The sequence below is a fragment of the Penicillium manginii genome (assembly GCF_028828005.1).
Source record: "Penicillium manginii strain IBT 31320 chromosome Unknown utg000006l:1.0-4164085.0:1.0-4166146.0, whole genome shotgun sequence".
Taxonomy (NCBI): domain Eukaryota; kingdom Fungi; phylum Ascomycota; class Eurotiomycetes; order Eurotiales; family Aspergillaceae; genus Penicillium; species Penicillium manginii.
The window spans coordinates 1,786,005-1,799,291 of NW_026643107.1; the positions used below are offsets into that span (position 1 = coordinate 1,786,005).

The following is a 13,287-nucleotide window of genomic DNA, read 5'->3' on the forward strand; positions in this document are numbered from 1 at the left end:
CACCATAATAACCAAGGCTGCTTAGCTACAAAGCTAGTCTTTCGCCAAATCTTAGAACTTGAATATTTTTCTGTGCTCACTATCTAATAAAGAATTTACTGGCCGAGCCCTGGATATATCAAGATGCATTTCAATCGCTCCCTGCAAATTGGCGGCTGCCACTGCGCCGGCGAAGTTTGCGATGTCATCGTGGGAGGCGTTTTAAATCCACCCGACTGAACCAACATGTATGAGAAACTCGTCTATTTCCGAGACAAGGCCGACCACACTCGCCATCTACTCCTTAATGAGCCTCGTGGCCGACCTGCGATGTGTATGAATCTTGTCCTCCCATCCTGCAACCCAAAGGCGGATGCTGGATTTCTTATTATGGGAAAGCGAAGAATACGTTCCTAAGTCAGGGGGTAACACAATTGCCACTGCAAATGTTCTACTGGAGACATGAATGGTGAAAATAGTGGAAACGACAACAAAATTGATGTTAGATACGGCCGCGGGACTTGTAGTGGTCATTGCAGATTGCAAAGAAGGCAAATGCGTGGCGGTTTCTTTCGACAATGAACCCGCATTTGTCTTGGCTTTGGATCATCCCGTTGAAGTTGTAGGTCTGGCAACCATGTTGGTTGATGTTGTTTGGGGAGGGATGATTTATGTGGTTTTGGATGTGGCGAAGATTGGACTACGAATCCGCAACCAAAATGGACCGAAATTGATTGAGAATGGGAAGGAATCAAGAAAGCAGTCCAGCGATCATATGTGCCCGTCCACACCGAATTCGTGGAGTTAGCATTATCGAATTCACAGAGCCACTGACTGAAGGCGCCGATGGTGAAAAGACAGCTGTGAATACTGTGGTGGTATCACCAGGTCGATTTGACCGATGTCCATGTGGGACTGGAAGTTGTACGAGAATGGCGATTCTTCATGCTAGGGGGCAGCTTGCAGTCAATGAGCAGTTTCATCGGAGGAGGATCATTGGGAGCTCATTCGAATGCCATATACGTGGCACCACAAAGGTTGGCGATTATGATGCAGTGTTGCCGACTGTTAAAGGCAGTGCATGGATTGCTGTGCTTAAACAGGTGGTTCTTGACCCTTCGGGCCCATTTCCAGAAGGATTCAGAGTCGGCGACCAGTGGCAAATTACCTCACATTAATAGAGACATATGAATAGAATTGATATCTCAGTTTGGATAGATTTAACGAGCGGCGTATAAGATGTGGCTAGAATCCTTTTCATACTGTTAATACCTTGGAACTGTCCAGAGCGGTTAAAAATATCCAAGTAAAGGCATAATTTTACTAGTAGTAGAAAGTTGTGAGATTTCATCTATTTACTGATAAATTCTGTAACTCAGCTCAAAATCTAATCCGAACCAACAGAAAGTCTATCGCCGTCGACCTGTACAGTTGCAGTGTAGACCACACGCTTGTTAATATCCATCGCTTCCGTCAGACCATGCAATATCATCTTCGTGGATTTTTGATCCCCAGAGTCCTGTTGAAAGCTTGCTCCACCAGGGCCAATAAGCTTGCAGCCGAAATCATTCGTAGTCTCTAGCAGCGGTTTCTTAACCCTGGTATAGGGCCCCGTCACGCTTTTTGCCGTCGCATATTGAACATCGTAGCTCTCATTCATGGTGACATGGGTACTGTAAGTCAAAAAGTAGGTATCGCCGCGCTTGAAGATGTACGGAGCCTCCATGTTGCCACCATCGTCAAAGCCTTGGCTGCCCATTTGAAGAAGCTTTTGTGCGTTGCCAGCCCACTCGACGCCTTCTTTGGGTCCAGAATTGTTCACTTCTCGAATCTCTAGCCAATTCTGGGGGATTTCTGTCTTGTAGACGACATACTGCTTGCCGTTGTCGTCTTTAAACCACGAGGGGTCAATGGCCCCGGAGGCGGTTCGGTTGCACTGTACAAAATCACTCTCGGGATGGTACACGCCCTTTATATCGTCGCTGATAGCAGCCCCGATACATCGGTGGTCCTTTTTTTCTTTATCGAATGCCGAGAAGTACCTGACGTTCTGTTAGAAATCGCCTTTACAAATTATTCTCAAACGAACATGATAAATTTCTTGTCAGAGCCTCTCTGGTAAACATCTGGAGCCCATATGCCGTAAGTAGCCTGTTTTCCCACCCACTCAGCTTCGTCAATTGCCAAGATTGGACCGTCGAATCTTTCCCACTCCCCCTGGAGCTTTGTAGAGCTTGCTCCTTGGACATCCTGCCCATTAGAGGTACCGAAGGAGTACCAGTTGTTACCGACATGAATGATGGCTTTATAGGACATGATATTAGAGACTTTCTTCCTAAAAAACAAGAAAAAAATCCCGCTCTTGTTGAACTCACATGGATCAGGAAATGAGGGCGGTAAAAACGGCCCAGATATACCGTGGCATTGCTCGGCGGCTGTCTCTCGAGCTGCCGATGATAGAGGAGAAGCTACCGCAGAAGCGGCAAACAGTAACCCAAAGGAGAGAGCAAAACGAATCATCTTGGAATAGATCACTGAAAGCGTGACATGGGCTTATCTGGGGTTGGGTTGAGACAGAGTTCGCGTCTTGAGCTCTTTCTGGGATCAAAACGGAATTATTTGTATCTTGTCGAAGCTCGTCATATGCTTGCACTGATAATACTTCAGGCCAACCGCAGTACGTAAATCGCTCTGCAAAAGGAAAGCGGGATTGTTGTGCCAAGCATTGTCGATGCACCCCTGACGTCGAGGGGGCAGTGCGGGTCGCCTGAAGCCGCCATAGCCTGAGAGTCATATTCAATCATGACAGAAGCTCAGAACCCTGAGAATGGCGGGTGCATGTGAACGATGAGGTAAATCTAGGAGAGAGCGTGAGGCAGCGACGGGAAGGCGATCTGAATGCCCGAGCGCTCCAACAAACCATACTTGGAGATTTACCATTTGTATGCCCGGAATATTTTCTTATTGGGATCATCATGAAGACGTTCTCGCCTAATATAGATCATCTGTGAGAGGAGCATTGCCTCGAAATGTATCTAGGTGGCGGAACTAGATATGACATCATTACCTAGCAGCTCGTCAGGGATCGTTGACAGACATTTTGTGAGCAGATTGTCCATCGCGCTGGTCATCTCTCGAAGCCGAACTGCAACTGCGACACGCGGTTAGAAGGGAGTGTTGGTTGTTGAAGGGAGAATGAGGGCAGCATTGGTGATTCAGCAATAAATGGCGTGCACTATTTTATGCAATTTATGCTGTGAGATACAGGTTCATGGGTCACGACTGTCTAGGTTCTACATAGATCGGTTTATTCCTCGCTTGTCAAGAATTGACTAGTAATTCGTGAAAATTTCTGGAAGCCTTTCCTAAATTCTAATTCCCACACTGGAAATGGACCAAAGGGAAATGACTAAAGATGGTGGGGTTGGTAGAATTGTGCAACAACCGGTGGAATCATGATGAACCCTCAGGGTGTATTCGAGGTGTATCAAATTTTTATAAAGACAGGTGGTCTATACATGAGTAGGCGTGTTCATTGTTAACACAATCAAATCAATGAACATTTCCTAGCCATGAAGAAGCAGCTCGTCATTGGAAGCTCTCAAGAGTTTCTACTCCCATACTCCGCTTAATATTTTCGTTCCCATTTTTAGCCCTTTGGATCCCTTCTAAAGAGATCTTAAGGCTTGTAGATTCAGAATTATGGAGCAGCTTTTCCTCAATTGGAAGGCTATCAAAAGGGATAGCAGGAATCTTCGGATAAAGCACTCGTTCATTCTCGGATTTCTTGCATGTTCATCTAATAAACACCAGAATTTGCCACGCTTCAATGCTTTTGCGACGCCATTGAAAGCCATTCTACAAGGGAAGAGAACTGTGCAAGCCGCAAAACGAATACCACTAATGAAGGTAGGAATGAAAACCTTGAGGCAACATCTGCTCTCATAATACGTTGTCTTTGAAGCCCACCAGTGTTTTAAATGATACCCATTTTCAAAATAGACTATAGAGACAATGAAATAGAAGATGATACAAATAATCACACTAGTTATTTTTGTCTGAAACCAGGCACAAGGGAAACTTGCGCAAAGCGTCCCTATCTGTCTATCTTAGAAGTCTGTGCTTTCTGTTTTGGATTCCAGACCGGGTAAATGATATGCACTATCGGAAGCATTACCGTAGCTTGACAGACTGTAGAAGTTGTAAGCGCTCTATAAGTTTATACAATCCTTGCCCGGTTTCAAAGTTTTAAAATAAAATCATCTGGTGTTGCCCGCGGGGAACACTAGCATCCATGGATAATCATTTTTGGGCGAGTGCTTTTGTGAATGTATGGAAGACCACTGGCGCCTGGGCACTTGCTCAACTTGAAGATTCTATCAGCGGAGCTTAGCCCGGATCGGGTGAATACATTTCCAGAGAGAAAAATTTCCTATCATGCAGGACCCCCACAGAAATGTCTACAAAGGTAATTTGGGATCCGAGTCTTACAGTTGGGAGGTCAAAAGCAGATTGCCCACCTTGGGAGTTCGTCAATTGCTCAACACTTGGAGCTTCTATTTACATCAACTCGAAATCTAAAAATTCACATTTTATTTGATAATTAAAAGTTCATTATTGACTTCAGAAGAGGCTGGGGGATATCCGGGGTAGTCAGTCTCGGGAAGGGGCCCGACGACCCAGTTTAGTCCCCGGGGTGCGACCCACACTATGGTGCGCCATGTCAGGCCACGCCTCTGTAGCTGGAGACTAAATATCACTTCGACGAGTGGTTCTGCGGCTTTACCCCATTCTATGGGGTTATATCCCGCATTTCGGGCCGGGGCACACAGAAAAATCCCGCAAGCAGTGCGTCACTGCCCGGGCTCGACCGATGATATGAAATTGTAGATTCTAATTCTCTAAGTTGGTTGGCTATCATCATCATAGAAAGCCAGTCGATGATCATAGCTTGCTGAACGGTGATCATATCTCAATTTTAACTCAGTGCCTTGGGTGATACTTACCACTTGAAGGCGTTTCAATAACAGCGTACCGGCCTGCTACCCGAAGCTACGTATGCGATATCTAGAGCACTTTAAAAGGGCCTCCGGACCCGGAATTTGGCTCACCTTCCAATTCATTTCCAAGGTTAGAAAGGTACACTCAATGTCTCAAAATGCCCGAGAAGAAACAAGATAATTCACTTAGCCCTGTCCCCTCTCAAACAGGACAGATATTCGAGGACCAAACATATACTCATGATGCCGTCTTTGGTGAAATCACTGAAGAGGGCCCTAATTACCGCAATGTGTGTAAACTCTGAAAGCAGGTTCTGCTAGAGAACTAATCATTCCTCAGGTCGGATGGCTAGGATCTGCCGCTCTGATGATGAAAAGTCAGATTGGCCTCGGGGTCCTCTCAATTCCAGTCGCATTTGACACCCTAGGTATTGTTCCAGGAGTTATCATATTGTGCACCATTGCCTGTATTACAACATGGTCAGACTATATGGTCGGTGTCTTCAAGATGCGACACCGTGATGTTTACGGTATTGATGATGCTGGAGGGTTGATGTTTGGCCGAATTGGAAAAATATTTTTCGGTTCGGCTTTTTGTCTTTGTGAGTACATGACCATCAACTCTAAATTCCGACCCTATTCTAACTCTTCTACTAGACTGGGTTTTTGTTGCTGGGTCCGGAATGCTAAGCATATCGATTGCCGTGAATGCCCTGTCAACTCATGGCACCTGTACTGCTGTCTTTGTTGCTGTCGCAGCTATTGTAGGCTTCATGCTTTCCAGCATCCAAACATTAGGCCGTATGGGTCCACTGGCATGGATCGGGTTGGTTTGTATTATTACTGGCAGTGAGACTTCCTGTTACCCTCTGATGTCTGCAAGTATCTGACCAAATATTACAGTTATGGTAGTGACCATTGCTGTCGGTGTACAGGACCGACCATCGGCAGCACCAAAGGCTGGTGTCTGGGTTTCTGATTACCAGATTACTGGCAGTGCTCCATTTAGTGAATCTATAACCGCTGTTTCCTCTCTGGTATTTGCCTATGCAGGTAAGAGAAGCATCTTCACGACTGGGAGGAGCTAGAGAGATTGTTATTGAGTATTGACGCAAGCATGTTTAAATAGGAACACCATCATTCTTCTCCATTGCAGCCGAGATGCGCGATCCTCGCCAATACACTCGGTCGCTCTTGATTTGTCAATCCGTTGTCACTGGTGTCTACCTTGCCATCGGCTGCGTCGTGTATTATTACTGCGGATCTTACGTCGCCTCGCCTGCTCTCGGCTCCGCTGGCCCAATGTTGAAAAAGATCAGCTACGGGTTTGCCTTGCCAGGTCTACTTGTCACAACCATGCTTGTGATTCATGTGCGTCTCCTTATGAAATCTTTTAGAAAATGATTACCCACAAGTTCAAGTTGGAATCCGCTAACATTGTCGAAGCTCCCTGGAAAATACATATTTCTCCGTCTTCTAAAAGGATCACGGCATTTAACTGCGAATACTGTGACTCACTGGGTGGTTTGGCTCAGCTGCACTTTTGGAATTACCCTTATCTCATACATTATCGCCAGCGCCATTCCAGTCTTTGACAATCTTGTTTCTCTGGTTGGTGCTTTGCTTGGGACTCTAATGTCATTTCAGCCCATGGGTTGCATGTGGCTCTATGATAATTGGAGCGACGGTAAAAAGGCACGGTCGCCTCGGTGGACTATGATGGTGTGCTGGAGTGCGTTCGTGATATTGTCAGGAACATTCCTCATGATTTCTGGCACTTACGGTTCCATTGTGACCATCATGAATAGCTACAAGACTTCGGGAGGATCTGCCGCCTGGTCATGCGCCGACAACTCCAACTCGACGTAAGCGGCATTTCGGTGGATGGTCCAGTAACTAGTTCTTATCTGAAACGCCTCACAAACCCTATCCATTCATTCATGATAAGATAGGTTAAGCTCAAGGAATGCGGGGTGAACCAATCGGTTTTGGAATCCCACGAGGGTTAATTCTTATTCGGAGGGTCAGTTTGAAAGCTCTATTCCAGTCTTCTAGTATTCACATTTATAGCTAGATATTTCACGAAGAAGGATAGAAAGTCGCGAAGTTGAAATATCAGTATGATGAGTTCGATTTTACCCATTCTGCTAATTTTTCCCATTTTATGATGTGGGCATGATTCTTCAACAACCCTTCAACTTGTAGTAGAGCCACCCCCTGCCTGCCTACCCCTCTTACAATAGACTCTGTTTTCCATGGCACTCTAATTTCTTGGCTGCAGGAAATGACCGAGTTTGTCGTTTTTGGATAAAACGGCACATGCCCTGGCCGCATGGCTTTAGTGTTACATCGACTTGTTCACTATCGCGCGGGTGATGTTATGTTCCTGCAGTCATAGAGGATAAACTCTTGTTTTCTTTTTCTCTATCTTGGCTGCCTGCTGACTTTTAACAGCGGCTGCAAACGAATGCTTCAAAATCCTAATTTCCTATCTAGCAGATGATACTACGATTCAAGTTACATTCACTCCACATTCCGCTCAAACTATCTTCGAATGCCGAGGAGCCTTGAATGCAACGGTTCCGACAGTCCGGACCTCAGATCATTTATCTTAGTCGTGAGATACGCTCCGAAGTATCGGAACAGCTCGTGGGTATTATTATCGTAGCGAGAATGTTACCCATCCAAGAAAGTTCCGATTTTCGGTTGAGCGTGGCATGCGACCATGTGTCGAGCCGGAGAAAAGGATCCCGGAACGATCGACAAACAATCACCCTCCATATTTCAAATTGCCTACAACAAGGCGCGCTAGTTATTGTGCATGATATTCGGTATCGAGACCTTTTCGGAAATCTGATGGAGATCTTGTAAATGTGACGCTTTCTTTTGTCGGTGCTTGATGTGTCGATGAAGTCCGTTGACTACGTCGCCCGATGGTATCTGCTGAACTTCTCGCATTAGTTAGTGGATGCTATCGTTGTTCTCAAATGCCACATGGTAAGTTTATTCCCCGCCTCAAAATTAAAATTCGCAGCAATTGTTGCAAAGTCACTCCCATGATACCATATCGATACTTCAAGTCATTATCTCAGATTTTTGAACATCGGAGGATGCCCAGATGCCTATTCGGGACCTTGGGAGACCTATACTATCCTGCCAAGAGGGGTTTCATTGGCTCGCCTTTTCTTTCGCACATTATTGAACTTCCAAGGCTTTTGCCTTGTCAGTGATTGAAATGGATTTCGTCGTATTTATATCACGATACATGCCCATGCCAGACTATTTCAAGTTTTGGAACTTGAACGATTGCGACTTCAAGCTTACCGAATACTCACTGGCAGGTGAATTTTCTATTTCGAGACAATTTCAAGATTAAAGATGCGTTTCATTCATTTTATCTGTCTATGCCTTGGGCTGGCAGCGAACGCTGCTGTCATTAAAAGCCCGATTAACAATACGACCGAAATTGAGGCTCTTGATGCTGCTACTAGTAGTACAGGTTATAGATCTGTTGCATATTTTGTGAACTGGGTATGTAATGACTCAGATATATGATGTTTCCAGAATGAAATGGAATAGTACTGATGGCGAAAAATTCTTCAGGCTATCTATGGTCGAAATTTCAACCCTCAAGATCTCCAGGCTCAGACCCTGACACATATTCTCTATGCCTTTGCCAATGTGCACTCGGATACAGGAGAGGTATTCATGACGGATTCCTGGGCTGACACTGATAAACACTATCCTGGAGACTCCTGGAGCGATACTGGAAACAACGTCTATGGCTGTGTCAAGCAACTGTTTCTGTTGAAACAAAAAAATCGAAAGTTGAAAGTCCTCCTATCAATCGGTGGTTGGACCTATTCCTCTAATTTTGCAGGTCCCTTGAGTACTAGCGCTGGAAGAGCAAAATTTGCTTCATCTGCCGTGGCGCTGGTTCAAAATCTTGGTTTTGATGGCCTGGATATCGATTGGGAATACCCGGCGGACAGCACCCAGGCGGCTAACATGGTGGCTACTTTGCAAGTTCTGCGTTCTGTGGGTTTCTCTAAATTTCTCCTCGAGGTGGTACAAATCTTCAGAAACTAATCAGGTCTACTAGGCACTTGATAGCTACAGTGCGACCTATGCAAACGGGTACCATTTCCTGATTACTGTCGCTTGTCCAGCTGGTAGGAGCAATGAAACCACGTCTTTTCTTTCGTGACAATCGTCATTAATAAAAATTATAGGACCTTCCCACTACCAGCAACTTGATTTGTCTCAGATGGACCAGTACTTGGACTTCTGGAACCTCATGGCTTATGACTATTCCGGAAGCTGGGATAGTATTGCCGGTCATGATGCCAATGTTTACGCTTCAAGTGACAACCCAGCAAGCACGCCCTATAATACTGATCAGGCCATATCATACTACACCTCCAATGGTGTCAGTTCTAGCAAAATTGTTATGGGAATGCCATTGTACGGTAGGTCCTTCATGGACACGGCTGGACCGGGAACAAGTTTCAATGGCGTCGGCAGCGGTACCTGGGAGAATGGCGTTTGGGATTACAAAGCCCTCCCCCAGGCAGGCGCTACAGTGAACTACATTGACTCAATTGTTGCAAGCTACAGCTATGATCCATCACGGCAAATGATGATTAGCTATGATACACCGCAAGTTGCTCAGAAGAAGGCGCAGTACATTCAGTCAAAGGGTCTCGGTGGAGGAATGTGGTGGGAGTCCAGCAGCGATAAAACCGGCTCTGATAGTCTTATATCCACGGTAAATATGTCCCTCAATCAATCAAAACATTTTGATGAGCTGATTTAAGATTTCATAGGTCGTGAATTCGTTTGGTGGCATCGGTGCCTTGGACCAGAGTCAAAACCAGTTAAGCTACCCAGCATCGACTTATGACAACCTGAAAGCTGGATTCCCATCTAGCTAAACATATTCGAGAAGAACTGAATGTGGGCGTGCCAATGTGGATTTTCTGAATTTCGCATGCGCATGGCTAGCATACCATCTGCTCTTGAGTCACCACTCGCTTCTTGAGGTACATACACGAACCGTCAAATTATTTCACTCACTAGCTAGAAATATGTATAAACTTGACTTTACGAAATTATTGCACTGTAGAATATAGTGCCTAGCATGATGCACTAAGCTACAGTATAATACTAATAGTACTAGTAGGTATATTTTGGCCTAGGTACTATCATACCCAGGTAACAGACAGATTATATTATGACACTCGTGATTATTATTATTGATGACAAACCTGAATTTTGGAGACTTGTAAACATGCAATTTCTGTTCATTTAATAAATGCCAAAGCCCTGCATTCGAGAGCGAGGGTCTCATAAGTTCTCGCTTGCGGCCTCCTTTCCTTCGCCGAGAGACCCTCCAGACTGTGAAGCAGAGGTACTCGCAACTCCAACTTCTTTACTATCGTTGGAAGTTCCAGGAATTTGACCTTTACCAGTGAGTCCATGGTATACTTGAACAATCTGCTGGATGCCACCGTCCAGTAGTGGTGCACAAATTGCGACAAGCATGGTTCCCCATAGCCAGATGATGGCGACGACAACCCAGGCAACGAAGAACTATGAAGGTCAGTGAGCGAAAATGGTTTAACCCATGACGAGGGATTTACTCACCTTCTTTCCAAAAATATAATGCGAACCATACATTGGCAATGGCCAGATTACCCAGTGACCCAGGAATGTTGCGATAGACCAAAACGCAGCGATACGACCCCATCGCTTGAGTTCTTGCGCATCAGTGGAGGCACTGTGTACACCACCCTGCTCAATACTGCCGGGGACATTTTGACTAGTGGACTCGTCATGATGAACGGTAGTCAGCTCACTGTCTAACTTTTCCAATGCAAGTTTTTCCTTTTTAAAGTCGACCCAATCATAGTTCTGGGGTTTGATAAGTGTGATCACGACCGAGTATAGAATTGGTGAGAAGCAGGAGGCCACTGTACCGTAGACACACGGTAGGATTTCACCGGTTGTTGCAACTGATACTTCACCAAAAAAGCGAGAGGCAGTGCCCAGCCAGACAGCAAGCCCAGTGGCCAAGCCGAGAATGGGCGACAGAATGGCCGCCGCCTTGCTATGTTTACGCCACAGAACGGTGAAAACCATCGGGAAGATTCCGGGGCAGGTAACAACTCCTACGTAGATGTTAGAAGTTTTTATTACCCAGAATTAGGAGTGGCTCTCACCAAGCATGTACAGAGTCCAACCAAGGTCAATCCCGACATAATGCAGCATTGTGCTAAATCCGGCTGAAAATGCAGCGAAGAAGACCACACCAAAATGACTAGACCGAATCAGATCTTTGTCGGTCGCAGATTTATTGAAATATTCACGATAAACATCAAAGCTGAGGATTGAGCTGACTGCAATCACTTGCGCCGAGAGAGTTGAAGTTACAGCCATGAAAATGATCAAGAGCACAGCCGCGGCTCCACCTTTCCCTGCAATTGTAATCGCAGCATAAGGGAGTACAAGGCCACTGCTGACCTCGGAAGATGTCATTCTCTGTGATCAGATATGAGCAGTTTTCTAGTAGAGTAGTAAAGGCTGGAATGAATATTACCCGAGGAAAGGTTGGGAAGTTTGACTGGTTCTCAAGACCAAGAGCCACAGAGCTCATAACTGTACCTAGTGCCCAAGGGATGGAAAAATAAGCAATACCACCAATTGTATATCCCGGCACCACCGAGGATGGCTTGGCCGAGAAGGCTTTGATAAAGTAGCTAGTATCCATCTTGGCTGGTCAGCTGTTGCTTCCGGTTGGTGGAGAATAGTAGAACACTCACAATTACCAGACCAAAATTGGAACAGGTGTGGAGGATAGCAAATAGAATTGCCTGAAGAATATTAACTGGAAGTTTCTGGATCATGGGTTGTATACTTACACTCTTTGATGTCATAGTAAGGTAGGTGCCCTCGTAGTTTCCAGAAACTGGATGTCGCTGGGCAGCTGCTTGCACTAGATCAAACAAGTTCTCGATCGAACCAACCTGGTCGGCTGAGAATGCCTTGATGGAAAAGTAACATGCAATAATCAAGATGATTGCGGTGTGAAAATAATCAGTCAAGAAACTTTGAATGGTCAGTGCCTTGAGCGAGGTATCTCCATTATGAAAGCAAAGGAGCTCTCACGTTGCTTTAATTCCCCCAACAAATGTGTAGATTGTCACACCGACGGGTAATAGGAAGGTAGATGCAATAATATGCATTCCAGAGCTATTTGAGTTAGTGACCTTGGAACTGAGGCCGACTAGAGTTAAGAAAGAAACATACACGGGAGTGATTACAGCGGAAGCTCCAAGTAGCATATTTGCGCAGGCGAAGATGTTGTTAACGAGACAAAGGACCATGAATACAACATGAGCAACTCGGCCTCAAATTTCGAGAAGTTAGTACAGAAGGCGAGTGCACAATGGAGACTTGAACATATATAGTTACCGTAGCGAATGCGAACAACCTCCAAAGATGTATGTGCCTCGGGAATCTTTCGTTTGCAGGATATTCCAAGTAGAGCAAAGAACACGATCATGGGGCTGCAACCAGCAGCGAACCAGAAGGGACCGGCTATACCATAACTATAGCCGACAAATGAAGATCCTAAGAGCGCAGTAGACCATAGCCAAGACTGAAGGGGCCCAGGTTAGAATTTCATTTTCAAGTCCGAGCTAAGACGAAGTGGAATTTCAGTCTTACCGATATGACAGCGGATGCTGTAAGACCCGTCCGAACTGTTCTATTTGCCGTCATGAACCTGTCAAGTTGTTAGCAACAATTCGCGGAGTTGAAATATAACGAATTCCACATTTCTGTTTTCTTGTTATCCTCTCCTGCTGTCTTCTTTAGGACCTTCGTAACAAGCATCATGACTGTCGCCGTATTAGTTGCTGTTTTCAAGTCTTTTCTTTCAATCATGAAACTGTTCTTACTGAAAGCAATAATAATTCCGATCACAACAACCACGACGTAGCCGACCGCCTGGGATAAAGGCGGATCAACCGTCGAGATACCATCGCGAGCATACAGATTAGACATAATGAATCCTGTAAAACTGTAGCTTAATGCGAGATAGCAGTAGGAGTAATTTCAGCGCGAGGCAAAGGTTCTATCATATATATGAGTGAAGAATTGAAAATAGAAGACTTCCATAAGTAATAAGGGCTCAGAAGAGCCGGGGTTGTTGTCGACTTAAATCATATCCAGTTCTCTGGGTGATCCCTACGCTCCCAGGGACAGGGGGGAGCAAGATCGCTATGCTGCAAAACCAGAGCTTCGG

At 45.4% G+C, this 13,287-nt stretch overlaps 4 protein-coding genes across 4 annotated transcripts; 2 read left to right on the forward strand and 2 right to left on the reverse strand.

The window, feature by feature from the left end:
- Positions 1-1,366: 1,366 nt before the first annotated feature.
- Positions 1,367-2,499, reverse strand: N7533_009028 (glycoside hydrolase family 43 protein; the record flags this gene model as incomplete). The annotated part of the gene is made up of 3 exons (XM_057105678.1): positions 1,367-2,021; positions 2,069-2,282; positions 2,355-2,499. The coding sequence occupies 3 exons, from the start codon at positions 2,497-2,499 to the stop codon at positions 1,367-1,369; spliced, it is 1,014 nt and encodes a 337-aa protein (XP_056957127.1).
- Positions 2,500-5,137: 2,638 nt separating this feature from the next.
- N7533_009029 (transmembrane amino acid transporter protein-domain-containing protein) lies at positions 5,138-6,848 on the forward strand (the record flags this gene model as incomplete). The annotated part of the gene is made up of 6 exons (XM_057105679.1): positions 5,138-5,269; positions 5,320-5,581; positions 5,637-5,828; positions 5,883-6,032; positions 6,109-6,350; positions 6,426-6,848. The coding sequence occupies 6 exons, from the start codon at positions 5,138-5,140 to the stop codon at positions 6,846-6,848; spliced, it is 1,401 nt and encodes a 466-aa protein (XP_056957128.1).
- A 1,509-nt stretch (positions 6,849-8,357) lies between these two features.
- Positions 8,358-9,913, forward strand: N7533_009030 (glycoside hydrolase family 18 protein; the record flags this gene model as incomplete). Its single annotated transcript, XM_057105680.1, has 5 exons — positions 8,358-8,510; positions 8,583-9,017; positions 9,082-9,151; positions 9,212-9,747; positions 9,806-9,913. 5 exons carry the CDS (start codon positions 8,358-8,360, stop codon positions 9,911-9,913), a joined length of 1,302 nt encoding a protein of 433 aa, XP_056957129.1.
- Positions 9,914-10,325: 412 nt separating this feature from the next.
- On the reverse strand, positions 10,326-13,046 carry N7533_009031 (sodium:solute symporter family protein; the record flags this gene model as incomplete). Its single annotated transcript, XM_057105681.1, has 12 exons — positions 10,326-10,571; positions 10,626-11,149; positions 11,201-11,519; positions 11,578-11,748; positions 11,801-11,851; positions 11,900-12,086; positions 12,147-12,230; positions 12,288-12,387; positions 12,453-12,639; positions 12,708-12,765; positions 12,808-12,880; positions 12,941-13,046. 12 exons carry the CDS (start codon positions 13,044-13,046, stop codon positions 10,326-10,328), a joined length of 2,106 nt encoding a protein of 701 aa, XP_056957130.1.
- Between the last annotated feature and the right edge of the window lie 241 nt (positions 13,047-13,287).